This window comes from Parambassis ranga, chromosome 22 (assembly GCF_900634625.1).
Source record: "Parambassis ranga chromosome 22, fParRan2.1, whole genome shotgun sequence".
Lineage (NCBI taxonomy): Eukaryota > Metazoa > Chordata > Actinopteri > Ambassidae > Parambassis > Parambassis ranga.
In genome coordinates, this window is record NC_041042.1 from 13,203,101 (window position 1) to 13,228,690 (window position 25,590).

At 43.7% G+C, this 25,590-nt stretch overlaps 1 protein-coding gene across 2 annotated transcripts; it reads left to right on the forward strand.

Moving 5' to 3' along the window:
* Positions 1-7,229: 7,229 nt before the first annotated feature.
* LOC114427633 (nardilysin-like) lies at positions 7,230-23,058 on the forward strand. 2 transcript variants are annotated; one of them, XM_028395802.1, is made up of 31 exons: positions 7,230-8,004; positions 8,508-8,754; positions 8,845-8,926; positions 9,518-9,671; positions 9,885-9,958; positions 10,063-10,158; positions 10,323-10,445; positions 11,212-11,269; positions 12,339-12,412; positions 12,592-12,661; positions 12,855-12,932; positions 14,227-14,347; positions 15,950-16,008; positions 16,226-16,280; positions 16,373-16,477; positions 16,907-17,030; positions 17,332-17,418; positions 18,536-18,655; positions 18,759-18,810; positions 18,936-19,086; positions 19,163-19,290; positions 19,412-19,574; positions 19,759-19,790; positions 19,984-20,122; positions 20,211-20,258; positions 20,324-20,376; positions 21,310-21,393; positions 21,630-21,720; positions 21,830-21,946; positions 22,240-22,326; positions 22,408-23,058. In XM_028395802.1, the coding sequence occupies exons 1-31, from the start codon at positions 7,805-7,807 to the stop codon at positions 22,630-22,632; spliced, it is 3,297 nt and encodes a 1,098-aa protein (XP_028251603.1). In that variant the 5' UTR covers positions 7,230-7,804; the 3' UTR covers positions 22,633-23,058. The 2 variants fall into 2 exon arrangements, with proteins under 2 accessions (XP_028251603.1, XP_028251602.1); XM_028395801.1 differs by having other exon boundaries at positions 8,508-8,926.
* Positions 23,059-25,590: the final 2,532 nt, after the last annotated feature.

Here is a 25,590-nt window from a genome sequence, read left to right on the forward strand (position 1 = left end):
TTATAAATCAGCAAAAAAATATGTTAGGTTATCATCAGCCATCAAGTCCTGTCATAATCATGGTGGTAATGACAGTGGAGCTGCAAATCAAAACTCTTCAAATTGCTCAAAAGGGCTGATGTGAAGGCAGTGCGATGACGAGCAGGAACATGAAGTGAGGGTGATAGTGATGGTGGTGGTGGTGGTGAGAATGGCATCGTAATAACTGAGTTGCAGAGAAAAAGAAGAATTAGAAAAACAGCTGAGATTGTGAGTCTTGCATGGAGATATTTCCTCTTCACTCTTAATGAGATCTAAATTGGATAAAGCGTCTCGATCTGCTCGTACAGTGTTGAACACTGCCATGCGAAATGCAATAATGATCATGATGGTATGGTAGCTGTAATCATACAGCCACAATCTAGCATCAGCGAGTTAGACAAGGAGGCAGCAGTGAAAACACCAAGGCCCGGGAGAGGAAGAGCAATCACAGAGATGATTATGATGGGGAAAGATGAAGGGAGAGGTGGAAACGAGAGGAGGAAGAGGAAGAGGAGGAGGAGGAGGAAGAGGGGAAAAATGAGAACAAGGTGAAGGAATGGAGTAAAGGAGAGACACACAGACAAAGGAAGAGTAATGGGCCGAGAGAGCAACAGAGGAGGAAATCGGTGAGGTGGGAGAGAGAGAGGAGTGGGATTGCATAAGCAGTGAGAAGTCAGTCAAGGCTGCCACTCAGGATGAGAGCTCACAGTGAAACAGCTGAAATCTGATATTGATTACATCAAAGCCCTCCTCTTGCCCTGCACACAATGTACGCCTGCCTCACTGAGAAGCAGCACAGGAGCCAAGTTTCATGCGTGTGCGTTGTGCTGAAAAAAAAACAATGTGAGAAAGGTCAAACCATATCCAAAAAGTGTGCTTTTATAGCCTGCCAAGTACAGAAACAGGTAGACACGTGTGGATGAGTGTGAGCTTTTATAACAAACCCCGTGTACTGCTGCAATACTTGTTGGACAATCTCACAGAAAGCATGTGGTTGGATGAGAAGAGAAATGTTCACAGGACCATCTAGCTCAATGGTGTTTAGCAGATTGGAAAACAATACTGAATACAACCCATTCACATTCCCAGTAGGTCTTCATTTTCCTCCAAGAATTCTATTGTTTATCGCTGGGCCTGAAGCCCCCCTGTATAGAGGCGATCAATACTGAGTCCAGATAGACCACTGGGATCCCTCCTGTTAGATTCTGCTTTGGTGGATGGCCATCTCTCCTTAATAAGAAGAAACACAGTCAACACTCAAGCCTCTTTCTCCAATCAGCCGAGTGGACTAGTCAGCAGTCGGCATAGCTCTGCATCATTATGGTAACAAGAAAGGAAAAGGACTTGAGCGTTGACTTGTGACAGCACAGCAGAAAACTCTGTCTGTGTACGTTTGATTGTCTTCATGTACATTTGTAAACAGGCCTGACACTGACACAGGTGTGGCAGGTTTTCTTCTCTACCCTCCTCTCTCCTCCAGACCTGCACACTGACGCAAGCAAACCTGAGACGACGGTCACTGCTTATTCTTCACCATATTATTCATGTCACATAATTCCAGTGTCTACCTCTCTGTCCTCTCTCTGTCCGTCAGAACACACTCTCACTGAGCAAGCTTTTACATGGGCCCCTGCTCCCAGCACAGACCCGCACTATCAGGCGAGCAGCAGCATCACTGATCAAATGTATAGGGCTATCAGCCTGGATAGCTCACAGCCCTCCAAGAAAATCAATTAGTCCCAAACATTACAGCGCACAAATTGTAATAGTTAGCAGAATTAAAGCATGACCAATTAAACAGCCTAGTCATTAACAGAACCTATTAAGACATTTACCAGGCTATGTATGAAAATCCTTGGCAGAGTAACGAAATCCAATTGCATTCCTCATTGTCTGTCTCTCCCCACCAGCCTCTCTGATCCACACAGCGACGCTTAGCAGAGCAGGGATGCGGGTAATACTCACTCAGTCCACCGCCAAAGAATTAGGGAACGACCGAGAAAACACTTTAGAGGCTGACTGTCGACATGTCGTTCACATTCAGCCGCACTCTTCTCCCTCTCTCCTCTCCTGTAGCGGGCTGAGGCGGATGGGGAGGGAGGGGGACCAGAGCAAGGAGGGAGGGGGGGACGTGATAAGACTGCAATAAGGTGGAGGATAAAAACCGGGAGAGAGAGAGAGAGAGAGGGAGAGAGAGAGGAGAAAAAACCGGTTGGCTTTAGGATGCAGGTCCGCTTCTCCACAGTGCAGCCCGTGGGAGCTGCGGCACTGGACCGCTGAACAGGCGTGCAATGCGCGGAGTTGTAGCCTGCGTAATGATGGAGAATCCTCTCTTGATCTCAAACACAACTGGGTAATTCATAGAGGAGAAAAAAAGGGGGACGCAGGCACCGGAATTAATCATGCAATAAGGCGGCGCGCAACTGCTAGTTTGTATATGAGGCACAAAGCGCACAGGGTGGGTTCCTCCTCACCAGAGGAGCCACTTCAGTTCTTCATCATAAACAGATTACAGAAGACACAACAGAGTCACAGACAATGGGCCCCATAAACTTTCTCCTCACGTTGCCCGCGTGTACAGACTGGTAAAAATACCCCGACTGTTCAGCTATACCGACAATAATTTATAATCTCATTAGTTTATTCATCTCTCCTCTTGCCCTTAAGCACCGACGGATTTCGTGAAACCGGTGTGTGTTACCATGGCGACTCGTGCCAGCTGGCTTTCGTCGCGCACACACATACTGACACGCGCGCGAGAGCGTGCGAGAGGAAGAGAGAGAGAGAAAGAGAGAGAGATAGCACGCACGCAGCATCAGTCAGGAAAACTGTGGTGACTTTTATGAGGGGAACAGCGGAGATTACAGCGAGGCCTGGAAGTCTGCGCGGCCTGCGTCAAAACACCTGTCTTGCCAAATGGAGGTGGTGGGCGCAACAGATGCCGCGGGGACAGCAGTGGAGTCCTCCCACCACTGCTGAATTTAGCTTCCCACACTGGCTAATCAGAGCCTGCTATGAAGCTGCTGCTCCATCGATATTGGCTTTAAGTGGCAGCTATGAGGCCCTTGTGAAGCCAAAGGATCCCCAGTGGACAAGTGGCAGGGCCTCAATCAAGGACACCATGGTAGTGGTGGTGGTGCTGTTGGAAACATGCATTCAATAGCGTTCAAATATCAGTCAGCTGGTTTCACGGCTATAGGAATAGATTTAATAACAACATGTCTTCCGCATTACTAAGCTGAAAGTTCAATTTTCAGTTCAATTTCACATTGATTTCAGTGTGTATTAAGGTGAATCACCTTGAGGAAATGGAGAGGTGCATCTCTCGCATGCTTACCCTCTCCTTTCACTCCCTCCACATACCTCTCCCTACAGCAGTGGAGGGGGGAAACTCTCCCTGGAGATTCCTATCAGAAACAGTAACAGAGACGGTTCCAGTAATATCAGAGAGATGTAGATGATGGTTATAGATTTCAGGGCTCTCAGGTGCATTAGTCTGTATTACAGCTTCCCCACAAGGCTACTTAATGCTTGCATGCAATGGAAACAGGCTGGCAGATGCAGGGCATGAATGCATGCATACAGCCACATGAACTCATGCATTCGTGGAGATTGCTTACAGGCACATACACACATTTTGAATGGCCTGGCAGGGATGCTGGTGTGTTTATAAATAAGCTTCAGTGACGCATGGATTGTTGGTTTAGAGATATTATTTCCATCTTTGTGATTGGTAATGCCATATTTGTGGCAGAGGTGATGTGATCCCAGACGTGAGGTTATAGAGCCAACCTCAGGGTGCAACAATAACCGTGACGGAGAACCTGGGACAAAAACACTCAGTTTTCTCACCATAGCGCTGTCAGTGAACCGTGGAGGCTCCCTAAATTAAGAAAACAAACGGAGAGGAACTGAGAGACGATGGTTATCAGGTGCCATCAGATACCTGGGCGTCTGTTCTCTAGGGGCAGGAGCCGCTCTGAGCACATAAAGTACTTTTTTGGAGTGTTGACGGGGCCTCTAAAGTAGGGGATCTATTTATACTGGCCTAGTGCTGTCTGTGGAGCTGTCCGGTGCTGAAATGGATGGGGATTCATGCTGTTTCATTTCAGCCACTTTTCCTTTCTTCCTCCTCCGCTTTCGCCTTCTCCAAAGCCTTTTCTTTCTCTCTTCTGAATTATTTCTGTCAGATCCCACTTAGATTCCTCATATTTCACTCCCCTTTCTTCCTTCCTTTCCTCATTTTCTTCCTTCTTTACTTTACTTTGATTCTCCTGTGGGCTCTTGTCAATTTAGTCTGGTTTACATGCCATTCTTTCTTTGATTCCTTCTGCTTTGTTATTCCTCTCCTGGCTCCCTCCATCTTCTCTTCCACTGAGGACATATTGCACAAAAATGGTCATGGTTTTTTTTTTCCTTGATTTTATTCACAGCGTCCATTGGGATTTGCTTGCATGCATGAATGCACATACAGTCAGGACTGGAGGACAAGCTGGGCACACTGACAACAGTAAGAGAGTGGACCACCCCCCCCCCCCCCTCCCCTGTCAACCGAACGGTCAGAAATCTCCTTAAAGCTACATTTTGTTCATGTACTGTTGCATCCTCCCTGAACACATGCTCTGCTTTCTTTGGGGCTCATACTGCCCCCAGTCTTTAGTCACTCAGTAGGATGAGGCAATCGGAGAGGCAGGCAAGGGCACCCTGGACTCTGTGGGAAGGAGTAGAAAGCAACAGTAGAGGGACAGAAGGAGCAAAAGGGGAGAAAAAACAGACTGGCTGTGGGAGAGAGCGAAAGAGAGACAATGAGCAGTGGGCATTTGGGGGTTGTGCAGGCTGGCTTGGATGCATGGTGAAGTGTAGAGAGAGTGAGGGGGAGACAGAGGAGCCCACAGATAGAGGGGATAGATATAGGGGAGGAATGGTCAAGAGGGCAGGTGGTTCTGTCATTATCTCCAGATTAAAGCAGAGGGCAACTCCAGAGGACTCACCTCTGATTCACACGGTAGTACTGCAGGCAAGGACAAGCCTCCCGGGAGACATGAAACACACACACACACAAATGAACACATGCTGCAGACACAGTAGTGATTCACAGGATTACCCACAGGCCCATGAACACACACATCATATAACACCCACTCCTCATTTAGCATAACTACACACAAGATACACCGTGACTCACAAGAACATGCCGACTCCCACTCACATGCCACATGCATCGAACACACACACACACATCGTTGAACTAATTAATCAAATCTCCTGTTTTAATTAGGATTCAAATCAGTTGCCATGGGAACCTTGCCCCCTTGGAATCTTAAGGTAAAGGCTCTGCAGCTGCTTTTTTCTCCAATGACTCTACAGGAAGCTGTCCAAGGGGGACAAATTCATAATACCTACGATTCAGCTGGCTGCATCCTCCACTGCATTTTCACACAGACACATTTTTCTGGGCTGGCCTGAGGTGTCCGATGTAAGCTTCAATTTGGGCAAGTCGTAGAAAGGTTGCACAAAAGTAGAGGAAGAAAAAAGGTGGAATTACGACAGTTCTTGTCGCAGCCGTGGATCCAATACAATATGCTTTACCATGAAAAGGCCATACATGTAGGTATTAAAGGGGAGGTTCATGGTGTGCGGAGGCCTGTCTAATCAATCACTAAGGCGAGCCTGCCATTTTGCTCTAAAAGTTTTCACATGGCGATGCACGTAAAAGCACTTTCACACAGTTCTAATAGGCTGCTCATCCTCGCTATTACCGCAGCCTTGCAATTTTCAGCAGAGCAAGAGCTTTGTGCTTGCATGCCTTGTCCCAGAACTTTGAAAAAGAAATCATTCACGGTGTTTTCACAGGGGCTCCATTAGTGATCAATAGTATATGCTGTTAGAATCTCATATTAAAGGGCTTGAGGAATCAATATCCTAACATTTGTGTTAATAGTAATCAAACCGAGGAAACATTTAATCAGCGAATAATTCCTGAGCTCTATTTTCAAAAGTGCAGGTTTTATTGTTCATCTCACATGCTGACAGACGCTTATCTGAGGAAAAAGCCTATAGTGTGACAGAATCATGCTGCCTTCATCTGTCCTGAATGTCTTAATATCTGCTCAGGTGATGGCTGGACTTGATGAATTAAAGCAGGAGAGGGAGCCAAGTGAAGCTATTAGGATACAGGAACTCAGGCGTATGTCTGGCTCGCCGGTTGTCATGGTTGCGGTGTTTATCACCTCTTTCTGCCGACAGAAGCCCAGGGGCAAATCAGATTGGCTTCAGACAGAGAGACAGGGAGGGAGAGAGAGTTAGTGAGTGAGGGGGAGGACATATTGGCACAGCGGAGGGGTGAAATGCCAACACGCTGCAGAGAGAAGGCGAAGGAAGAGAGTTGGACAAATGTCAACAGGGCTTATTCATGATACGATTTTGTTTTTATCCACCTGAGGTGCGAGGATATTGGTCAGGCTAATTTCAGTGAGGCAGTTATTTTATTAGTTAGTTAGTTAGTTAGATTAGTTTAAAGTTTTATTGCTCTTGTTTTAGACAACACATTTTAAGATGTCTTTTTTACTTATTGCAGGCTAAATCTTACACATGTTTTTATATAAAATTTAATGTAGAAATAGAAATCAGGCGGATCTTTAACAGGAGGAATCTAAATGTTGGATCATCCTGAAAAATCACGAGTAACCTTCCCCCTGCCCCCCCCCCCCCCCCCCATCCCATGTGGCCTATGCCTGCCACCTAGTGGCCCACACACCAATCCTCCCTGTCTGAACCCTTGAACAAGTGCATTAAGGGACGGTATGGATGGTGGGTGGCATCATAGCATTATTTCCCTGATGTCTATTATGCATCCATGTGACGAAAAACCTCACATCAACACCATCTCTGAGATAAAAAAACAAAAAAACAATGAGCAATGGTGACATTTACCGATTATGACAAGTGGCCGATTGGACATTCTCAATCTAGCGAAAGATAATCATACACAGATGGCTGGCAGCTGCTTGTATCCAGGTGGCTACTTGTCGCTGCCTGTCCCGTCTCTTCCTTGCAGCTTATTACAGTGTAACCACTCCTGACTGCACGGCGCACACGTGTTATGCGCAAACCCCGCCCCGTTTAACTTTGCAACCAATCGGAGAACGTCTTCATCCAGCACACGCTGCTCTCAGCGAATCAGAGCGCAGCTTGTTGGGGAGCCACTCGCCGCCTCACATGCTGAGGCCCCTTCTGTTGTCAGCAGGGAGGAAGAGGTATGGATACATTGTTATCAGGAAGAAGTACTTGCTCGGTTTAGTTAAAGCTTCTGCCAGCCTGTAGCGTCCGCGTTTCTCCGTGCGTAAAGGACGCTTCTTTGCTGCCTCGCTCCTGGCGCTCTGTGTTGCAGTGCAGATAAGAGGTTCAGGTGTTGCTCTGGTGTGGTCAGGCTGGGTCGGATTTTTAGCTGACATCCAGTTGAATAGGGCGAAACCACCAGACAGTCTGTGTGAATAGCTGTATTGTGGTGTGTGTTGACAGATCAGGTTCAAACCCACAGGCCCGTGCTACAGAGAGAGGGGCAGAGTCTTGGTTGGTGACCGCTGTGTTGGTCACTTTTTAGCTTTGATTTTACCACAGCCGCCTGTCAGCGAGGCTCTTCATCATCATAGCTCTGTCCAGGCTGACACGGTGTGTTGCCCTGCTGAGGAGTAAATCACCGGTGACAGCGAGCTGTCCTGTAGTTTGTAGTCGCGCCTTGCTGTCAGCCTGCAGTGCCAAAGACTCATCATCTCTGCCGAGAATGCCGCAGACAAATAAGTCAAAAAACACTCCGGCGTCTGACACTTCGGGCTCGGTCCAAGCGGGTGGAGATACAGAGCCGGTGTCTAGGGAGGAGAGCCGGGCCGCGGGGGACGCAGGGGGAGGTGGAGGTGAAGAAGGAGAGGGCAACGTTGGAGACAACGAGATCATCAAGTCACCCAGTGACCCTAAACAGTACAGGTAAAAACTCCACTGCAGTCCTACTTAAACCCGTGTTTCACTCCCAGATGCTGCCATCCTCATGTGTATTAAATGATGCAGGTTGAGCTGTTACATGATTTATTTCCTCTATTGTTATTAATATGTTTTCATGCACACTTAGATACATCTTAAGATGCTATTTTTTGTTTCCAACCAAAGTGACCCAAATCCACTAACCCAGATCCATAAAGAGAGATACTGAGCCTCTCCTCCAGCTGGATCAGTGCAATATTATTGTAGTCTGATGGGATGATTTCATGCTTAAAGCACACAACAGCGCCTCAGGCCTCTGTGGGGCAGATACAGACAATCATCTGTGAAAAAACTACAGAACAAGAGAGGCTCAAAGGGTATAAGATGCAGGCTGCAAAGTGATGCTTGATTTAACAGCCTCTTCAAAAGGCAATGGAAGCTGTAAAACTCAACAATACAACAGCGTTTATGGAAACTCTCTGCACTGGCTCACCTTTGACTCTCCTCAGGTACGTCGTGTTAGACAACGGGCTGCGAGCTCTGCTCATCTCAGACTACAGCGGGCCGGCAGCGTCTGGAGATGAAGACTCTGATGGAGAAGATGAAGGCGAGGAAGAAGAAGAAGAAGAAGAGGAGGAGGACAGTGAATCTGGAGAAGAATCTGAGGACCAGTCTGAGGAAGAAGAAGAAGATGAAGAAGATTCTGAAGATGACGATAAGGAGGGGAAAAAGAAGAAAGGAAACGCAGAGAAACAGGTGGGACATGCTGAAATATACTGTAAATTCTGCCAAAGCTTTATGATAGGTTTGCAGGCTGAAACACTGACCTGTCTCCCTGCTTTCCAGTCTGCAGCTGCCCTGTGCGTTGGTGTGGGCAGCTTCAGTGACCCAGGTGATCTCCCTGGCCTTGCTCACTTCCTGGAACACAGTGAGTGATCTCTTTGTGTTTATCATGTTTTCCATCATCTAAACTCACCAGTAAATACTCAGGCAATGATAGCCAACCACAACATTGGACACAAGGCTTTTAGCGTCTGTAGCTGGCTCTGTGCACTTTGTCCAGATGGTATTTCAGCCTCGCCTCCCCTTCTACAGAAACTCACTACATCCAGTGACAACAGCAGATTTTCCCTGCTTGCACAAAGTGCCACATTTTTCCTGAATTGCCTTCTGCTGTACTGATGCTGCACTCAGCAGAGAAATTGTTATATCCGTCTCCTTCACTGATGTGATTGCCGAACATTGTTCCTAAATGATGAGCCTGAAAGGAACCCTTTGCTCATTCTTATGGTCTGTCATCAAAACTGTCACAGCGCTATTTAGAGCTATGTGTACTGCTACAACTGAGACAAAGCTATTATGGCTGAGCTGGAAGAATGATGCCATGCTGCCTGTGTTTGGCTGTTTTTCCTACATAAATACAAATAATAGATATATATTCATACACGGAGGTGGGCTGGGCTTTTCCCTGTTTTATTTACAGCGTTCTCTCCTGCTCTCTTATTCTCTTGTGTTCCAGTGGTGTTCATGGGCAGCGAGAAATACCCCTCAGAGAACGGCTTTGATTCATTCCTCAAGAAGCACGGCGGGAGCGACAACGCCTCCACTGACTGTGAGAGGACCGTCTTCCAGTTTGACATCCAGAGGAAAAGCTTCAAAGAGGCTCTTGACAGGTAAGGAAGGAAGGAGGGGTTTTGTTGTTTTGTTTTCAGAAAGGTCACACTTGAGGTCGACTTCGTAGGTTTAAAAAAGATCTGGGTAGAGATTTTGGTGTAACACCTGGATTATGAGGTGTAGTCGTCATCCTGCTGTTGCCTGAAGTGCATCGGTTTTGTCTTCGCTGTTCCCTGGCTCTGATTGTGGCCTCTGTCCTGTCTTCCTCTTAGGTGGGCTCAGTTCTTCATCTGCCCCCTGATGATTCGGGATGCCATTGACAGGGAGGTGGAGGCGGTTGACAGCGGTGGGTCTCGCTTCCTCTGTGCAACGCACATTTATCAGCTGCATTCAGCAGAATCTCCATCGTTGTCTTACACATTCTCCCGTCTCCCCTTCTCTCTGTCACAGAGTACCAGCTGGCTAAGCCATCTGACTCCCACAGGAAGGAGATGCTGTTTGGCAGTCTCGCCAAACCTGGACACCCTATGGGCAAGTTCTGCTGGGGTGAGTTAGTAAACACAACCACTGGGACGCATAATACACACAGGGCCTCTTTGGGGCATCTTCAGGAATAACAAATAGATGTGCAGAAGCAGAAGTTGAGATCCCTGTGTTTGTAGAGCATGTTTTCCTTATGGAGTTTTATATTTGATTGACACCTGTGACAGGAAATGCAGACACATTGAAGCAAGAACCAAAGAAGAAGAAGATCAACGTCTACAAGCGGCTGCGGGCCTTTTGGAAGAAACACTACTCCGCCCACTACATGACTCTGGCTGTGCAGTCCAAAGGTCAGCAAAATCCACCATTACTACACACCAACAGCAGGTCATTTAGCAGATTGACAGAAATCTAATTAAATTCAATAATTTCATACACTAAAGTGAAATGATGCGTTGAGATCTGTAGATAAATCAATAATTAGAACGATCATTAGTTCTAATAAAGATCCACTTCACCCCTGTTCAGCCAACTGTGGATAATCATTCCTGAATCAGCTCAAATTGCTGTGTTGCTCAAAACAGAGTCAGATACAAAATAACACATTTTGCAGAAATATCACACAGCTAATTAAACGCGGCGCACAAGTAAAATGATGACAAGTGTTGACATTTGGTGCTGAGAAAATAGCATCCTCATGAAACTACTGAGCTGTTGGCCCTCTGTGTAAGTCGGATTATTCCCCTCTAATACTGGGTGAAAACAGTTTTCTCCTAAATATCAGCAAGTGCAAAGTGATGCAACTGTTTCACAGTCATGTCTAATCACATAAAGAATATATATATGTTGAATTATGAAATGTGCCGCTGTGCCACTGATGCTGCCAACATGACATAAAACACCAAATTTGATTAAAGCTAAGGTGTGTAAAGTGTCTTTATTAGCACATTTACGCAGCCAATGTTCATCTGATCAGACGTCGGAACCTTAAGGACACTCGAAACGAGCTTCACAGCATTGAATTCTCTCCAGATCCCAGAATTATAAGTTTCTTTGGCTGAATCATTGAGACGCACTCCATCTCTAATTTATCCTCCTTCGCTGTCTGTCCTTTAGAGAAGCTGGACACTCTGGAGGAGTGGGTGAGAGAGATTTTCAGCAAGGTGCCTAACAAGTGAGTATTGGGAGGAGAGGCTCTCAGTCACTGTGAGATGAGGTCCTGGTGTTTTATAGATTGAGTTTCAATATCTTTTGCTCAAATGTAAATGTCAAGACTTGCTTCCATTCCACCTCTACTGCTTTTTCTTATGGTTTTCCAACATAGCACACCTGAAAGTGGAATTTGTGTTTTTCATACAGGGCTGTTAGCTTTATGATTCATTGCAATACTTTTTTAGGTGGTCAACATACGCGTGTCTGCAGCAAAAAAACAAATAACCTGAAGTTTTTAAGGCTTTCAGTTCAACAATCCTCACATATCTTCTAAAGTCTTCACATCACCTTTGTATGAACTAAATTCAGTTCAAATAAAGGTTATAACGTGCTGTTTCTGTGAGATCTAAGCCTGTAACTGGAGACAGAAGGCAGCTAACTTAAAAAATATTCAAAAGAAATCACATTCACCAAGAGTACTGTTTTCTAAATCCATAAAAAAATGAATTTAAATCCCCACACCCATGGTAACTTTAGTACTTCTGACATTTTCAGATCCTTTTGCACATTATACTAGTAAAAAAAAAGAGGCAGCATAATTAAAAGCTTTTTTGGGTAATTCAGTTCTGACTCTGGGGATGAACATTTGTAGAACACCGTGAGAGCGCAGAGCAGCTTTTACACATGTATCTGCTCAAATAAGGAGCTCAGATTGATATGTAAAAACCAACCAGTGCAAAACTCTGCAGGCAGGCAGCAGCTTGTAGGGCAGAATGTGAGTTTCCAAACAACTTCGGTAGGTGTTTACTTTTTAAGAAGGAGAAACAGTTTGCTGCTAACCCAGTGGGTGAATTTGCACAAATCCATCCATCTTGCTGGGGCTGCAGGTGTAATGTACTTGCAGCCGGACCACCGCCTGTTAGCATCCTGTGAGGAAGTGCTGACAGTTATGAGGCAACCTTTAAACTTTTATGCACACAGAAATAGACTACCAACTTCCAAACGGCCTGCAAACTCACAAAGGTTCTCAGTGAATTAGTAAGTTATGCATCATTGATCTGATTGGAGTTATCCTGTTTTTGTGTTCACAGTGGACTACCGAAGCCAGATTTCTCTGACTTGCTGGACCCCTTTGACACACCAGCCTTCAGCAAACTCTACAGAGGTATTGATACACCATACTGCACATGTCTGCACACACAGTGCAATTTCCATCTGATCAATAGATCCTCCTTTAAGGTCACTTTCCAGTGTTATTTTTACCCCAACCTACTGTCATGTAAAATGACCAGGTTGCTCATTCATAAATGTGTGTGTAATTGTGTGTGTGTGTTCATTTTCCAGTTGTTCCTGTTAGGAAGGTTCACGCACTAAATATCACCTGGGCTCTGCCTCCTCAGGAGAAGTACTACAGGTGAGCCGCATGCAAGGTGCTTTTAGGGAAGATGATAACGAACTGTGTTTTCCAATCACTTAAGAGAAACTGTATGTGATGTGTCTGTGTTTTAAAGCCCTGTCTGCCTCCTGCAGCGTGTTTCCTCTTCATATAAACACAGAATTAGATCAGCTGAAGCTCATTTCTTTTCCTCTTCCCTCCTGTTTTCCAGAGTGAAGCCTCTCCACTACATCTCTTGGCTGATTGGGCATGAAGGCACAGGAAGCATCCTCTCAGTGCTTAGGAAGAAGTGAGCGTCTGTTTGTTTTTCTGATTTGAGGGCACTTCAAAACCCAATTAAAAGCTCTTCGATTTGCTGGGTATACATGAGCTAGGAGCGAGCCCTGAGTGTTTGAGCCCAATCTTCACACTACACACACACACACACTTTGCTGTCCCACTTGACAATGTGATTCATATAGCCTCGTCTCTGGATGTGGTTGTACAAGAGATATTTCAGCCTCTTGTCGCTAAGTGGCAAAGTGATTTGCCAAACCTTGTGTAGTCCCACAATACACAGAGCCCATCCAGCAGTCCCTTTACCATCAGTAGCACTTGGAGCATCTGATTGAATATTCCCATTTAATGTGTGTGTGTGTGCTGTTTTCAATTGTTGATAAATGACAACAGTGCTTGCTGAGAGTACTCTGTCTCTATTCCCAGTTGAAGCTAACTGCAGAGACAGTAGAGTGGTTGTTTTTATTGAGTTCACACGAACCAGACATCAAGGGTCAAGAGGCTGGTTTGAAAGTTTTCGTCCCTCATTGGGAAATTGGGACATAGTGTCTGTAGCTGTGTGTCCCTCACACACGCTGGAAACCACTGATCAGAGGCTTCAAACAACCATGTCAGTGTGTTTGGAAGATTTTATTTTTCAAATAGTTCTGGAGGCTCTTTGTTGGTGGTGCTGCGTTCAGGTTTACAGCTGATCAAAATGTGTAATTGCTTGGTTTTCGGCCTAGGGTGTAGTCAGGCTGACAAAATGCACCAAAAAAGAGGTGTAGAGGGAATCTGCCCTCCACAATGCTCTCTGACAGCTACAGACGTGAGAAGCTGCTTGAGTTTTTCTACCTGGACAGCAGTGTAGCCCACAGGTCCACCGGGAATGTGGATTATCACTCCTGGATTACAGCCTCTTCCATACGCAGCTCAGTGGTCACCATCAATGACGGTGTCCTCCAAAATGCAGACCTGATTCACTTCTGTTCAATTAAGCATCAAACCTTTCAGACCTTGCTCCATCCAGACCACGTCTTTATATAAATGAACTTCATACATTTTTAGTTTGAAGGATTACCCAACTCCAAGAAGTTTCAAGTGTCTGCAAGTTGTTTTTAAGTGAATAACCATGCTGCCTGCAGGGAAGGACAACCACACAGAGAATGATGCAACATGTTTTGTTTTGTTTTGTTTTTTAAAGGCTCTGCTCACTGGGTTGTTTTTGGTAAACAGTCTGCCGTCAGAAAACATGATGCTGTTTCTGTATTTCATCTTTTAATCTGCAGTGTTGATTGACCTGTGTGAATCTGTGTGTGTGTGTGTAGGTGCTGGGCCCTGGCTTTGTTTGGTGGAAACAGTGAAACTGGCTTTGACCAAAACACCACCTACTCCATCTTTTCCATCTCCATCACCCTCACTGATGAAGGTTTCCAAAACTTCTATCAGGTAAAGAGAAAGAAGAAAAAAAGTTGTTCTTTACATTCTGATAATTGAAAATCACCATGGTCCTTTGTGGTTTGCATGATCTGTGTTCAATGGGAGGAATGTTTTCTACACTTAAGCACTTAATGGAAAAAAAAAATGTTTCCGTCAACAAAATTCTAATGATAGCTGCAGTATAAGTGTCAGAACAGCCTTGAGAATGGTGTCTGCTTTGATGAAGAGCACTTGATTGTTGGGTCAGTTTAGAACTGTTTTTTTTTTTTTGAATAATGAAAAGCAGTCAAGTTCTCGAGGATCAATTAGTAACAATGTGGGATCAGGAAGAAGCTTCACTTTGCCTCATGTGACCATCGTGTCTAAACATCTAAAGTTCCATTTAGTTTTCTGTTTTGAGCATTTCAGTGGAGCTTTCTTATCTTTTATGTGCTCTTTCAAGCCCTCTGCTGTCTGCATCTGCACATTGGGGAGGAAGGGACAAAATGCATGTAATAGAAAGTTAGTGTACACCTGCAATGGAGGATGAATCATCCACGTTTACATGATGTACATCACCTGTCATATAAAAACATTGAATGTGTTGTCCTGGGAGTTTTAAAGCAGAGGAACCAGCAGGTGTATGGTGCTAAACATCATCAGCTGACATCCAAATTGCAGTGTGACAGTGGATAAAGGGTGTCAGACACACACAAAGTCCACTTATCATAACAAAGAAGCCTCACTGCGTTCTCACAGGTGCAAGGCAGCAAGTTAGCTTTGCCTCTGTGCAGCACAGCATCATACTCTGTTTGTCAAAACCTATTAAAATACACAGAATGCCATAAATACAAATGATATAATGACAATCCTCTGACTTACTTAGCCTCTTAATTAATTTGCTGTATGCTGTTTAATCTGTACAAAAGCAGGTGTAGCTGACACAGTTTGAAAGGGGGGGGGCACACTTTAATAAGAGTCCAGGGCCAAATAACCTTTCTTTATTTTTCTCTAGTTGCCTGGCAACAGGTCCGTCCAAAAAAAATAAATAATAAAATAAAAATAAAGGCCAGTACATAACACCGCTGTATAAAAAGATATCATGTGTTAATTAGTGTAAGACTGGAGTCTTTCCAGTGTTGGTGCTAGCTAAGCTAATCAGCTGCTGGCAGCAGCAGCTGTAGCTTCAGACCCGGTGTGCTGACACAACAGTAGAATCTGTCATCTAACTCAACACATTTCACCAAAATGTCAAACCACCGCCTTTAAAATGCCAAAGGTGCACAGCCGAATAACCCAGAAGCACAAACATACCTTAAAGTCTCAGAGGGTTTCCTTTCAAGACACAGATGTGCTCATATACTCAGCGCATCGGGGTCTGAAATGAAAGGTGCTTTACTCACTAATGCAGATCTGAATTTACAAAGTTGAATGTGTTAAAAGGGGAAATAATTGTCAGAGTTTTTTTTCTAATGATTCTAATCAAATAACAATTCAACATGATTGACAGCCTCTTTCATGCTCCTGTGTCAGTGTTTAATAAAATGTAACAGTACGTGTAATAATGACTTATTCATCTTACATCCCTTTCATGTCTGACGTCTCTCCTTTCTGCCTGTGCTGTTTTAACAGGTGACTCACTTGGTGTTCCAGTACCTGAAGATGTTGCAGACACTTGGACCGCAGCAAAGGCACTGACACACTCACAAAACGACACAACAACAATCTTACTTTTATAAAAAAAAATACATAAATAACATAAAACACAAGGTTTTTTTGTTGCATTGTTGAGTAAGAAGTAATAAATTCTGCATTATAAGGGATACTGACAGCCTAATGTGTTTGGTTGTTATTTTTTGATCGTTCTTCTGACATCTAAGTTTTATTTTGATCTCTTCGTGCCTTCAGAATATATGAGGAGATTCAGAGGATTGAAGCGAATGAGTTTCACTATCAGGAGCAGGTAAGGATGCCAAGATGTCTGCACGGTTAGATGAATAACAATAGAAATGGAGGATTGTGTTTGTAATGTGATTTCCTCTATCTCTCTCTTAGATTGACCCTATAGAGTACGTCGAGGACATTTGTGAAAACATGCAGCTGTTCCCTAAAGAAGACCTCCTGACAGGCGATCAATTGATGTTTGAGTTCAACCCAGAAGTAAGTAGTTCAGTAGTTCTGGGAGTGGAGCACTTGCTATAAAACGCTATATTTCCTTTTTTTAGATGGAGATGTTAATGAAACAGGTCACTGAAAAAGTGAAAAAAAAAAATATTGAATTTATTTCCGATGAATTTTGTATCTAACACCTTTATGTGGCGGAGCTGTGTGTGCTGCAGTTGTGGCCCTGTCTTGTATCCATGGCTGTTACTCTGCATCGAGCCTTACAGTCTAATTATGGCTTTGCATATTTTCTGTGATGATAAAAACGTCTGCTCAGTTTTCCTGCTTCTTATTGTGATTGACAGCTAAAACTGTTCTCACATAAACAAGTAATTTAAAAACTGAGAGGGAAAAAAATCTCTCTCTTGCTTTGCTGCAAACGTAACTCTACTGTGTGTGTGTGTTTGTGTGTCTGTCTGTGTGTAGGTGATCAATGCAGCTCTGTCCCTTCTCACCCCTGAGAAAGCCAACCTGATGCTGTTGTCACCAGAACATGAGGGCCAGTGTCCCCTCAGGGAGAAGTGGTTTGGCACACAGTACAATGTGGAGGGTGTGTATATGTGTGTGTTTGTTTACTGTCAGTGTAAGTTTCTTCCTTACAATGTAGGCATTGTGAATACATTGTCCTCTTTTTTTCCCTGGTGTGGTGATATTCAGCCTGATATAATGCAGAGCCAGCAGTAGAAATGCCAGCATTAATCTCTGTCCTCTAGATGGTGAACAATAGAGTTGGAGCTGTATTTAAATATATATATAAAACACAAGAATCTAGAGAACAAACACGATAAAGTGTTCAGGTCAATGACTTCAAAACATGAATCACAGTAATGTTTAATTTCACCTTCACGCAGACATCCAGCCAGAGTGGATGGAGCGGTGGACACAAAACTTGGAGCTGAACAGCGACCTCCACCTTCCTGCAGAGAACAAGTTCATTGGTGGGTAGATTAAAAGTGTGCTGAACCCCTGCAAGTATCTCAGAAGTGTCCGATAAGAAGCTCATGATCCAGATGTGGTCCAGCAGTTTTCTTAAGAGATATCGAGCAAACATAACAGAATAATTGATTTTAGTCATTTGTGATGCTTCCTTGCTAGTCACTGATCTATCAGAGGAACTCAGGATTTAACTCTCCTGAAGGATGAGTGGTTTTAAACCACTTAAGAGGAAGTTTAGTTTGTTTTTCGCCCCTCAGTTTGGTCATAATTACACTACTTAAATCCTGTTTGCTTCAATTACACACACAGTTTTAGTGGTTTGAAGCATGTGGATCTCTCCTTCACGTCCAAGAAAATGGTCCACAGCAGGGATTTTGTCTCTTCCATCTAAGGGAAGAGGTGTTGTGGTCTGACCTTGCCAAAACAGGTGTTGAGCTCAAATCCACATTCCTGGGTGGCAGCCATCACCACTGTGTGAACTGGAGCACTCTCCTGCTCGAAGGGCACACCTCTTGTTAGCTTTCCATGTGTAACCTTATTGATATTCTCCTCAGATATCAGAGTAGTTGACCCCTGTAATAGTTAAACAGTTTTCCAGATAAGTCCACCAGCAGCACTCCTGAGGCTGAGTCTTCTTTGCCTCCAGACCTCACAGATGTGGTTTTCTGGGGAACTTGCAGAGTGTTTCCAGTGTTTTGATTGCACTTTTTTTATCTCTGGTTGAAAGTGGTGGACCCAATCATAGCAGAAACTGTTGTTGAGAATGCCAACTCAAGCTGAAAATTGTTATACAAATCTATTTAAGTTTGCAGATTGCATTTATTGAGCAGAGTACAGTAATGAAATGTCATGTTCTTGTCAAACTGATTTGTCCTGACATCATGTTGTGCATTTAAACTTTGGAAAGCGGCAAAAACACAACAATTTTGTTGAATGTTTAGCGGCTTCACTTATTTCCCCAAGGCCTTTCTGAATCATTTATTTTGTTGGGGGGAGGGCAACATCTTTCTCTGAGTTGACACGCTGTTGCAAACTGGGTATATTGAATGGTTGAAACTCACGCATTTATGAAATTGTAACAAGTGTGAATGATTTAGTGTTTATGTGCATTTCGCCCAGCCACTGACTTCACCCTGAAGCCCTCTGACTGCCCAGACACCGAGTTCCCGCTCCGGATAGCCGACAGCGACAGAGGCTGCCTGTGGTACAAGAAGGACAACAAATTCAAAATCCCTAAAGGTAGTGTGTGGATGCCTGTGCTGCTGTGTGCATCAATTAGCATGCGATGTGTCAAGGCATTAATACCATAATGGAGGTCTTGAGACTGTCTCTCCTCTTACAGCGTACATCAGATTCCACATAATCTCTCCGGTAATCCAGCAGTCTGCAAAAAAGTAAGAAAGTAGTATTTGTCCTAATTACATCCCTGTGTTCCTCAGTCCTCTTCTTATTGTGCCTGTTTCCTCACCCTTTTTCCACTCACCTAATTTTTGCCTCCCACCTTCCTGCTGCCTTCCAGCGTGGTCTTGTTTGATCTGCTCGTCAACATTCTGGGCCACAACCTGGCAGAGCCGGCTTACGAGGCTGAAGTGGCCCAGCTGGAGTACAAACTGGTGGCCGGTGAGCACGGCTTGGTAATCAAGGTCAAAGGATTCAACCACAAACTGCCTGTGAGTGAGCTCATCCTAAGAAGCTGCACACACATGTGGAATAAAAAACGTGTGTTTAATAAGTCTGTCTCTGTAGCTGCTGTTCCATCTGATCATCGACCACCTGGCTGATTTCTCTGCTTCCTCTGACGTCTTCAGCATGTTCTCAGAGCAGCTGAAAAAAACCTACTTCAACATCCTCATCAAACCTGAGAAACTTGGCAAGTGAGTTGATTTCCATCTTTACCAAGACTATGTTGCCTTCTAGTGGTGAAATGTTTGACTGCCCTAAACAGAAAAGCCTCCTTCTCTGGCTGTCACACTTTATCTTCTTCTTTGGTGTCAGGGATGTGCGCTTGCTGATCTTGGAGCACTCTCGCTGGTCCATGGTGGAGAAGTACCAGGCTCTGACTGCCGGTCTGAGCAGGGAGGAGCTGATGGAGTTCAGCCGGAGCTTCAGGGCCGAGCTGTACGCCGAGGGTCTGGTTCAGGGGAACTTCAGCAATGCGGTGAGTGGACAGCAGTCAGCGCACTGACAAGTAGATTGATTATCAATAATATTAGCTGATTAGAATGAATGGGTTAATGTGCACGTCTGCACTGACGCTGAGTGTACTTGACATTGCCCTCATGTGTGGTTGATTCTCTCTTATCTCTAACTGTTCATTACCCTTTATTGTATTTGCTCCACAGGAGTCGGTGCAGTTCCTGCAGTATGTCACTGAGTGAGTCAGCTATTAAACTGAATGCACTTCCTAATGAGGACACCAATAGTATACAATCAAATAGATTTGTTTGCCACCAGTAATTCACATCTGCTTCAGTTGTTCAATGCATTGCACTGCAATGCACCTTTCCCTGCTTTAAAACTTTCTTCTTCTTTTCTTCCTCCTTATCTTCCTTCTGTCTCCTATGCAGTAAGCTGCAGTTCTCCAAACTGCCAGCAGAGGTGCCAGTGATGTTCAGAGTGGTCGAGCTTCCTCTGAAGCACCACGTTTGTAAAGTCAAATCATTAAACAAAGGAGACGCCAACTCTGAGGTCACTGTTTACTACCAGGTATACACACACACACACACACACACACACACACACAAGCCTACAGTTGTCTTTTATACACACTAACACACACTCTCTCTTTTTCTAGACTGGCCCCAAATATTTAAGGGAACACACACTGATGGAGTTCCTGGTGGTGAGTATGGATGTTTTATTCAGTCTGTTCACCCCCCCCTCTCTGACTGAGCTGCTGCTTTTCAGATGCACATGGAGGAGCCCTGCTTTGATTTCCTCAGAACCAAAGAGACCCTGGGGTGAGTTCATGTGTCCATGTACACTTTTAACTTCATTTAATTTTGAAGAAGACAATGTTTCATTTAGGTTCACAGCTAAGACTTTTACAAGGACGCTTAAAGCTACAGTTCTAAATCTAGACTCCCCCTTCTGGCTGTGAGAGAAATTACACACATTATAGACATACATATACATACAGATAATAAAGAGTAGGCTATGTAGCTACTACATTTCCCTAAATTATAAATTATCTTGGACCTGAATGTTCTGTACACCAGTTCCAGAGTTATGTCATGCAGCATTTGTTAACATTTTTTTAACCCTTCTCTGTCTCCACTTCCTCTGCTGTTTGCCTCATTGCTGGTTAATGTCAAACTGTACTATCTGTGTGCTAAAGCCTCCAGAAGATGAAAGTTCTATTGCAAAATACAGAGAGATTTACATTAAACGCTTGACCTTTAGAAAATTAAATGGTCATCAACTTGTTGTAGTAAAGTACAATTTAGCATTTATTTACTTTGATAAATGATAATATCTTGATTATATTGATTCTGTGTGTATATATTCAGGACATGTGATCAATAAAGCATCAGTATCTTTTGCAAACTTTTTCAACACACACATTGTTATTTACACGTTATTTTCAGTGCAAATCAGAGATATAGATGGAAGTGTACTTCCTTCAGTGTTTCATGCCTGCATGTCTCTGTCTGTTATTCCTGTGCTCTCTGAAAGCCTCTGACGATCTTGGAACAGGCATGGAGGATTTTTGTTTAGTGTGTCTGAAAACCTCCACCTTGTATTTTTTAAATCTTCCACTCGTAGACTTGAACGATGTTTTAAGTTTTGTACTATTCCTGGCAGTTTTTATTATAGCGTGCAAAGCAGTCAGTGCAAGTCGAGTTACCGTGTCTCTGATCCCGGCTGCCTCCTTTCATGTCTCCCTCCTGCAGATACCACGTCTACCCCACCTGCAGAAACACCTCAGGCATTCTGGGGTTCTCTGTCACCGTGGAAACACAGGCCACCAAGTTCAAGTGAGTCTACAACACAATCGTAACCTTTAATTCGCCCGAAGCAAGACGCGATTTATCTTAACCACTTTCCCCCCCAAAACAACCAAGGTGTCATCTATCTTACTGTTCAACCAAACTCAGACTGGAATTTATCTGTGCAGCCCTGGAAAGAGAAGCCAGTAGAACTGATAAATGACGAAAGGAATCAAATACGCCCCATAGCCTCTAATATATCTCTTACCTCTCATCTCTCTCAGCACCGAGCTGGTGGAGTTGAAGATTGAGGAGTTTTTGGTTTCATTCGGGGAAAGGCTCAGTGCTCTGACTGAGGAAGCCTTTAACACTCAGGTTTGTGTGTGTGTGTCTGTGTTTCCCAATGACAGTGTTGCAGTAAACAAAAAGTAATAGATGTAAAAAGAAGAAGAGTGTGTAGAGACTCTTTGGGTGTGTTATACAGGTAACCGCTTTGGTGAAGCTGAAGGAGTGTGAGGACACACACCTTGGCGAGGAGGTTGACAGGAACTGGGCCGAGGTGGTTACACAGCAGTACTTGTTCGACAGACTCAACAGAGAGGTACGGAACACACACGCACACACGGCTTTATGTGTTACAGTTTGCTCCACATTTTTCATCTATACTCCATTTGTGAAACGTCAGATACACGTTATTTAGTGTGCATTTCTACTTAATAAATTCTGAGATATAATCATACATTTTTCACAATAAAAGCCTTTTAACTAAGATGCTTTTAATTTGAAATCTCTTGTGTATTGCTACAAATCAGAGCATGAGTAAATACAGATGCTGACATCAAAGCAGCAGTTTACTGTTGTTGTGATTGAGAGGTCATTGATGTGTGTGTTTAGATCGAGGTTCTGAAGCAGATGACCCGAGCTGAGCTCGTCTCCTGGTTCCAGCAACACCGAGAAAACAGCCGCAAACTCAGCGTGCATGTAAGCCGGTTCAGCCTTTTGTGTTTATTTTCTATACATATTTATTAGCACGCTACATTCCTCTCTCTTTTTTTTCTAAAGGTGGTGGGATTTGGTGTTGAAGAGAATGATGAGGAAGGTGGTGCTAAAAAAGAAGGAGAAGAAGGCAAACAGGAAGAGGATTTAGGTGGCTCCACTTACGGCGAGGTGTCTAAGCTCACATTTCTTCCTGTTTCACCCAAGGTGGCGGGCGCTATTGCCATCATGGATATTCCTGCTTTCACTGAAGGCCTGTCCCTCTTCCCCTACCATAAGATACTTGAATAAACTCAGGCTCGGGCTGAGCTTTGCCTCTAACTGAGCCACGCTCAGGGACTCTGCCTCATTAGCAATGCAGGAACTAAGTATGTGGTGGAAGGAAGGTTGAAACAGCTTCAGCTCCTCTCTGGACCTGGATTCTGTCTCTGGGGCTCAGCTGTAGGTTTTACTCACACTGTGTGCATAAACATTAAGCCTGGGAATGAGGTTTTTTTTTTTAGCTGTGGAGTAGTCTAATCTGCATTCTCACATTCAGATATTTTACATCCTCAAACACTGGAAGAGGGGGGGCACTTCTTGTTGACTGCCATTTAAAAACACAGCGACCTTCAACCTGCAGATGTGTTCATTTGAGTGTTTGTGTGTGTTATCAGATGACCTGGATCATGCTGTAGTATGAAAGTGTGCAAAGAAATAAATCAACCTTTGAATGAATGAAGCGACCACAGTCAATTTCAGTTCATTTTAGCACACTTATTCTAATATTTACACTCTTTTCACATTTTGTGGGTTTTCCTTTTCTGTAAATGCCAACTTTACTGACACACCTACAATTTCCTTTGCTGAACAGTCTCATTAAATCTGCACCTTGCACACTGCTAGAATCCACACAAATGGCACACAGGGAGGTCACTTCTAAGTCAGGAGTGTTTGCATGCTGGTGACTGAGTGTGCTGTAAATTATACAGCTCTAAATTATATGAAAATTATACGTTAGTCACAGACTCTCAGCCTTATCTTTGAAGAAAAAGGTTGCTGCAGGTACGATGTTGTGTTGGGTTTGTGGCTGGTGACACTTGAATGTAATTAAAAACTAATCTGGAGCCCAGCTCAGCAGAGCGTGTTAACAGAATTGACTAATATGCCCACAGGGATGTCTCATAATGTAGCAAAGACTTCACCTGAAGTAGCCTTGTGTATGAGGATGAGTGTGTGTTACCTGTACAATGGAGAGCAAAGCGGAGCAGTTTCTGTGAACATCCAGACGTTTTTCTATTATGATCATTGCTGCCAACCTAATCTGCAGTGACACCTGCCTTTATCACAGGCATGAGCGTGTTTCTTTCTCTGGTTAAGTTGGGCACTTTTTAAGAGTGACTCATTTTGGAGCCCGCCTCTAGTGGCCATTTGAGGAACTGCATGGCTGTTTTTTCATGTCTGGGTTGAAAAAGGTGACGTCTATCATCTGACCTTCATCAAACCTGAGATTTAGCTTTCATGCTAAATATTGTACTACCTAACATTGCGTGCTAATGTCCAGGTGGTGTAGTACCATTATTGTTTTTAGCATTTATCCGTTTATGTTCGTTGGTGTGACCATGGTGGCTTTACTCCTAATCATATGTATTTCAAGTTTAATTTCATATTATAATATTGTACTTTTTTGCAGCAGTTCATTTAATTAACTACCTAAATTCAGCAGATTCTGACAATATTTATACACAATTTAACCAACACATTACAATAGGTTATACATTAGTAATGAAATAAGATATTATTCTTCCTGAGGGGGGGAATTTATACCTATTCAGCACTTTAATTACTAGCTCTATATTGCCAGCTGCAGTATAATAATAATAATGTTAAAGGAAGCTGAGTAAAGATGAAGTTAAATCTACCTGTGGGAACGATTGTGCTGATGTGCTCTCGTTAATAATCCAATGTGGAATTGTATGTTAGCAGCATGCGGCGCTGCTCAGCCCCACAGTGCAGTCCTGGTGATGACAAACAGATCTAATTAGCTTCCAGTTTTGTGATGTGAGCCGTGCCTCTCTGGTAGATCAGCTATAGTAATCTCCTCTGTGGAGAATACAGGATATTAAGCATAAGCTACTTGTACAACATAACGCCAAACCAGAGAATACAGCAGCCTAAATGGACTTCATGGAAGGGACACGTTGCTGGTAGTTCACATTCACATTGAAACGGGCACCCTAGAGAATCTTCAGGCCTCTTTGAAGGAGCTGCTGCTTTTCCTCTCCTGATGTATCCTCAAGGTTAAAGGACTTGAGCATCTGTTTTCACACTCCACTCACTCACCCTCCAGGATTTCAAATAAAGGTTTAGAGAAATCTCAATCAGGTGGAGGCCAGAACAGACACTTGACTTTATTTCAGTGCTTATAAAAAACACTCTTGGAAGCTATCTGGCCTTTGGAAGATTAGTGATTGTTAGCTCTTGTTTAAAATTCAGGCACGCAGCTTGATGTGTTTGTTTGATCACATCACACAGAATCTGGGTCTTTTTCCTTGTTTTCACAGTCATTGTGTTCTAAACTGTAATACTAGATTTAAGATTACTGCAGTGCCTTATTCTTTATTTAGAAAGTGTTCAGTTTATGATTTCAAACCAATATTTCTAGGAAATATTGCCTATATAGAATTTTTCTTATTTATTTTGTATGCTTACAAAACTGTTCGTAGCCAAACTAGTGTCACTCTGATGCCAACATCAGCAAGCTAGCATGTTTGAATTCTGTTTTTGCCTCCTCTGCACTCCTAGCAGACATGCAGCAGGCCTGCCTTAAAGTCACTGAGCTGCACAAACCACAATATTCTAAACATTCAGACACTAAAATAGCATTTTCAGCAAACTTTTGAGAGAGTTTACCTTATTTTTTGTTACGCTAACAACCATTTGCATGTGTTTATGCAGATGTTACAAAGAAATCCTAAAACTTGTGACATGTACACTTGCATCTTTAAACGGTGCTAACCCTCAACGATTAATATGTCTGAACATTTAGCACCAATGAAACAACAGCAGGCTACTATAAAAATGTTAATAATAAACTGACGTTGGCTGACGTTGATAGTGACAAATGTATCTGTATGAAATGTCATGGCCGTCATTTAAACTAAATTGTGCAATTAATGCAACATAATTAGAGGAAAATCTTTCCAGCAACGTTTGTGTAAACAAGGCATACAGCTTTTAATGTGTGGCTTAAAAAGGGAGCCTCATTTG

Bases quoted from the DNA above. Each gene is read 5' to 3' on its own strand.
- LOC114427633 (XM_028395801.1), top strand. From the start codon at position 7,805: ATGCCGCAGACAAATAAGTCAAAAAACACTCCGGCGTCTGACACTTCG. The intron at 8,005-8,507 runs GTAAAAACTCCA...GACTCTCCTCAG, and splicing joins AGTGACCCTAAACAGTACAG to GTACGTCGTGTTAGACAACG. The intron at 16,281-16,372 runs GTAAGGATGCCA...TCTCTCTCTTAG, and splicing joins AGTTTCACTATCAGGAGCAG to ATTGACCCTATAGAGTACGT.